This window comes from Acyrthosiphon pisum, unplaced genomic scaffold, assembly GCF_005508785.2.
Source record: "Acyrthosiphon pisum isolate AL4f unplaced genomic scaffold, pea_aphid_22Mar2018_4r6ur Scaffold_20871;HRSCAF=22367, whole genome shotgun sequence".
NCBI lineage: Eukaryota > Metazoa > Arthropoda > Insecta > Hemiptera > Aphididae > Acyrthosiphon > Acyrthosiphon pisum.
Window position 1 is genome coordinate 9,247 of NW_021770275.1, and position 6,161 is coordinate 15,407.

At 34.0% G+C, this 6,161-nt stretch overlaps 1 protein-coding gene across 1 annotated transcript in view; it reads right to left on the reverse strand.

Moving 5' to 3' along the window:
• The window catches only part of LOC100161235 (zinc finger protein 91-like), a gene marked incomplete at its 3' end in the record, with an annotated part of 11,321 nt that continues 5,160 nt past the window's right edge, over nucleotides 1-6,161 (reverse strand). Inside the window, exon 2 of the mRNA XM_029492110.1 lies at nucleotides 1-1,326. Coding sequence (XP_029347970.1) covers nucleotides 1-1,326 — 1,326 coding nt within the window. The remainder of the gene's footprint in view (nucleotides 1,327-6,161) is intronic.

The following is a 6,161-nucleotide window of genomic DNA, read 5'->3' on the forward strand; positions in this document are numbered from 1 at the left end:
TCTATGAATTGTCAAAGTGCCACTTTTAGCAAACGACTTGTCACATACGTCGCATACATATGGTTTCTCGCCTGTGTGCGTCCGTCTATGAATTGTCAATGTGCCACTTTTAGCAAACGACTTGTCACATATGTCGCATGCGTATGGTTTCTCACCTGTGTGTGTTCGTCTATGAATTGTCAATTTGCCACTTTCGGCAAACGACTTGTCACATACGTCGCATGCATATGGTTTCTCGCCTGTGTGTGTTCGTCTATGAATTGTCAATGTGCCACTTTTAGCAAACGACTTGTCACATATGTCGCATGCATATGGTTTCTCGCCTGTGTGTGTTCGTCTATGAATTGTCAATGTGCCACTTTTAGCAAACGACTTGTTGCATACATCGCATGCGTATAGTTTCTCGCCCGTGTGTGTTCGTCGATGAATTGTCAAAGTGCTACTTTCAGCAAACGACTTGTCACATATGTCGCATGCGTATGGTTTCTCACCTGTGTGTGTTCGTCGATGAATTGTCAATCTGCCACTTTGGGCAAACGACTTGTCACATACGTCGCATGCGTATAGTTTCTCGCCCGTGTGTGTTCGTCGATGAATTGTCAAAGTGCTACTTTCAGCAAACGACTTGTCACATATTTCGCATGCGTATGGTTTCTCACCTGTGTGTGTTCGTCGATGAATTGTCAATCTGCCACTTTGGGCAAACGACTTGTCACATACGTCGCATGCGTATGGTTTATCGCCTGTGTGCGTCCGTCTATGAATTGTCAATGTTCCACTTTGGGTAAACGACTTGTCACATACGTCGCATGCGTATAGTTTCTCGCCCGTGTGTGTTCGTTGATGAATTGTCAATGTGCCACTTTGGGCAAACGACTTGTCACATACGTCGCATGCGTATAGTTTCTCGCCCGTGTGTGTTCGTCGATGAATTGTCAAAGTGCTACTTTCAGCAAACGACTTGTCACATATTTCGCATGCGTATGGTTTCTCACCTGTGTGTGTTCGTCGATGAATTGTCAATTTGCCACTTTCGGCAAACGACTTGTCGCATACGTCGCATGCGTATGGTTTATCGCCTGTGTGCGTCCGTCTATGAATTGTCAATGTGCCACTTTGGGCAAACGACTTGTCACATACGTCGCATGCGTATAGTTTCTCGCCCGTGTGTGTTCTTCTATGAATGGTCAAAGTGCTACTTTTAACAAACGACTTGTCGCATACGTCGCATACGTATGGTTTCTCGCCTGTGTGCGTCCGTCTATGAATTGTCAATGTGCCACTTTGGGCAAACGACTTGTCACATACATCACATGGATAATGATTCTTCTCCATAGCGTCCGCTGGTGAGTCGGCAGCCTGCTTGTATAAGTAAAGAATTTATTGCCAACGTCACACGAGTATTGTGTATTGCCTTGTCAATCAGTTAAATCATTAATTTTATAGTTTATAAATCCAAATCACTAAAATGTTACTGTAGAGTATGTTATAAGGTGCTTATAATTATTTATAGATACTGATGTTATCTTACATATTTTCAGAAAAAAACTTTGTTGTTTTGTTCTTATAACAACACTTATTTATTTTTCACACAATTACTTGGTTACTATACTATTCTGTTTATGATCATATAGTATTTATTGATTTCACCAGATTTTTAAACCAGTTTTTTATTGTATTAGCTTGTAATTATAAAATAAAAATGTAGTAAAGTAGGTTTATTATGTATAATTTTTTACAAGTCTTAAGATTTTATTCAAAGCCTTTTTTGGGAGGGGAGGAGCAGTGGCATATTTAAAGGTAACTGGGAAAAAATTAAATTTATTTAATAACAATTTCCAATCATTATCCTCCATGTATATAAGACATGTTAGTGTTTATAAGAAGATATTATTTAAGGGATATCTGACCTTAAGAGTTTAACTTGGACGCTACACTCACTGCAGATAACTCAAATGAGAAATTTACGATTTTTATAGTTTTTCTTAATTTATTGTCATTAAATAACTTTTCAGTCGATCAAAAGATTTGCCCGTCATATTGTAGTTTAAAATGTATAAAATGGTTCATTTTTATAACTAAAGATTTAAAATGTAAAACAAGGTCTCTCATAAATGGTTTATACCTACTTAAAACATACAATTTAAATAATAAATAAATATAGTTTTTTTTTATAGGTATTTTAAGTTCAAATTTGGATGAAATTATATATTTAAATTTTATACAAAGACTTGAGAATTTCAGTTATTTTGTTGGTACTTGGTACCTAAGAATATTGTTCGTGGGTACTTATAACTTAGGTACCTACTATATTATGAACTATATTATAGACTATAGTATAATAATTAATAAGCATAAACTAAAGTATATTATTATTTTTTCACACAAACACAATGATATTTTCAAATGTAATGTTTTCCTCAAAAATAATTCACTGAAAATCACTTTAATATCAATAATACCATAAAATATACTAATAGTGTTTTCCACCACACTGCACTGACTGTACCAGTGCATAATTTTTATATTCCATCGGCAAAATTAATGTGCACTGACACTGAGTGGATTTTTTATTTTTATCTCATTGCACTATGCTAGTATTTTGCACTCAGTGCAGTGATAGTTCAAGAGCTCGTGCGCCTTATCATTATCATGATAAGTACCACAGTATCCATGAAATATTTTATTATCTTTATATATCGGTGATAAGTATTGATTTTGTGTTTCATCTACACTTGCACTAGCCTACATCAGGACGATTATCAGTGGACCTATATCAGTGCTACCTGTGTGTAACAGTGCGGTATGGTGGCAAACGCTATTAGTAATATAGTCTGACAGACAGTCTTCAGTCAGAGTCTTTTTTCCTATATATAATGATTTTATATCATTAAAATAAAACTTGACATATCTATTACAGCGATCCACGCCACACATAATGTATACAGCAAAGCGACACCCACACTTTTTTAAATTTAAAAATCGTCTAAACCAAATAACCCAATAACGATTTTTTCCTAAATTTTAAATACAGGTATATTTGTGTATCATTAATTGTATCCGATGTATAGAAACGAACGACATGATGTTCTGTAATGAAACTTTCAGAGCACTTATTCTACCCTCTTCCCCCACCTTCACTCACACCCACAAAAAAAGAAGAAGTTTGCGGACTTATCAAAATAATACCACCACGGCATTGTTCAAATTTGTGGATCATGATACTATATTATTTTACGCTGCGGGATACCGGACGGTTGCAATCTGTCCTGTGACCGTATTCGCGCTCCGACCCGAAATTGTGCTCAGCTATACCACGGTCCACGGTGAAATAAAAATCTACTGTTTCGGTCACAGGAGTGCGTGGTATATAGGCACTGTACTTAATTGTGCTTATATTATATTACCATGCTATAATATTATATATTTATAACATAAGAGGTGTATTAGACTTTGGAACTTGTAGAAAAAGTACTGGAAAAAATGATCCTATGAAACCAATAAAAATCCATAATTATTTGCACTTTTTATCTATTAATTTAATAATAATATAATATAATATAATAGCAACTGCCAACTTTAACGATTATGATTATGTAACTTACAGCCTTACTTACAGTTAGTTAAAAACGATTAATAAGAAGATATATCTGTAGTATTTTGTGTTATCTGAAATAATCATAAGAAATAATATCAGAATTTTTAACACATACATCATAACATATAACATGACATAATATCGTCAAAAAAATTATCATTAATAAAAAAAAAAAATTTAAAGTCAAAGTGGACCAAATAAATTATTATAAAACAAGTACCTACTCATAATAATCAATGCAGACATTTGTGTAGACGTGTTTCATGCGTTGTTAGAACGGAGTTTACAGTAAAAATACAACTAAAAGCGAAATCGTACTAAGTCTTAAATCTCTAGTCTGCTTGACTAATATCGTTTTTTCCCAACATTTATATGCGAGGCACACAGAATGTAAGAAAACGGATAATATATATTATACTATGCACACACTTTTCCGCCATTGTTTGAATTGCATTGTTATTATACTATTGGAATTGCGTTATTATATTGCCGTAAAAATAATATTTTTGTACAGTCCAGTGTTTTCTAACCTTTTTACCACCGCCGTCCACCACATACCACCAGCTATAGCAATACAATTGACCACCGGTTGGGAAACACTGTTATATAGCGTGATACGGTATGGTAAGCGATTTACGAACTGTAATCGATTTATCACCCTCGTGTCAGGGGGTGGACCTGACGCCATCAGATCCATGTCACGTGATGTGTGTTCGTCATACAGAGTCCGCTTGGCTCGACGGTACCTGCACCGACGTAGGTTATGATTCAATATAATTTCGGTGAATCGCAATTATATTATGTACCCATATTCAAATGAGCATAATAATTGGCACCTATAATGTCACATCCAATTCAATGCATTTCCTGTTATCTCGACACCCCTTTACAGTCGTGTACTACACGATTACACACCCCTTATAGGTTATTACATTCTTGCAAAAAATGTCCACCCTCGCAAAAGAACTGACAATATCGAATTCCCATCTAACCTTTTAACGGCTTAATATTGACCTCACTCGCTCTTTGCTGTCCCAAATTAATTTCCTGGTTCCACCCCCTCGCACTAGATCCACGTTTCCATTTCCTGTTCCGTTTTCAGCCTCAAACAACTAATCCAATGCAGCTTAATCTTGTGAGTTTTGCGAATGATATCCCTACTTTGGATTCTAATTGTATTACTGTAATTCTATAACTATTATCGTGTATTTACGTTTATTGAATAATAAATGTTTTCGGCAATATCGTGTTTCATCTCTTTTAGGCTTGTTTTTATTAACAATTCGATGCACCTAAACCTTTACCTTCGCTATACTTCTTATACCTAGTAAGTAGATATTTCCTATTGTTTTTAATACAATTATATTTTATATATTATACTTATTATATTGTTTTTTCATAAAAAATAAATAAATTGTACAAACATATTTTGTTCAAACATTTTGAAAATTTATCGTATTGTTGAGATTTAAAAATGTGCTAAACTCGAGTTTTTACTAGTCTTACGCACATTATTTATAATAATTCGTACGTACCTACCTATATGTTCGTTCGGCATATTGTATGTAGGTATTATATTTCGATGAAATTTTCATTCAAACATCATTAAAACTCCCTTCGAATCCGTACTTATTGAATCCAACTGCATAATATAGTTATACCGATTTTATTGAAATCGCATTTTCGCAGGAACGTTTTTACGAGATATTATATCAATATGTTCTCATGCTGTTTCGTAAAATATATTTTCGAGTACTGCACTACTCAAAAACAATTATACCGTCGTACAGGATTGCACCTCTCCTCTTATTCTTGTCCAATTTAATGATTATATAAGTCACGCTTTAAGATTACTTATAACCATACGTATTACGCGCCGTATGTCCGCCTAAGTCCTAAATCAATCACATTTAAAGACTCGAGTTCTTTTATTTTGTCTTTCTCAGTGGATTGCGTTTCAATCACTGCAATCAAATTACAGTTTATATACTCCGGTTCCGCACTTCAATGACTATCGTTTATAATATTATATTATCAATTTTCGTAGTCAGTGTTATTTTAGAACAAATCGTAATACGTATTTACTACTTACATTATGATAAATACTTCGAATTCCATCACTTCCTACAGATCATCCTATTAACACTTTATAAAACAATTTTGACCTTTAAATACAGATATTCTTCACTACAACTAGAACTGGAATCCTTTTTCCTGTAGTTTCTAGAACCGAGAAAATGTAATTTTGGTAACCTAACCCAGGAACCGGAATCGAAATAATAAATTGTAAAAACTCCAAGTTCTATCGTGTATAACAATAAAAAAAAGTAGCATGTTTCAGTTTAGAAACTTAACCTACCTATATAATATTCACCAACAGGAATATTCGCAGGTTAAATAATATATTATATGTATAATTGTTTTTTGTTTCTACTATTTGTCCTACATTTCATTAAACATTTATAACACGATAGACTTCCGACATAATCATTATAATAATAATTACTAAACTGACTTGCATTTATCATAAAGTCGTTTTCAATATTTACACAGCGGATACCTA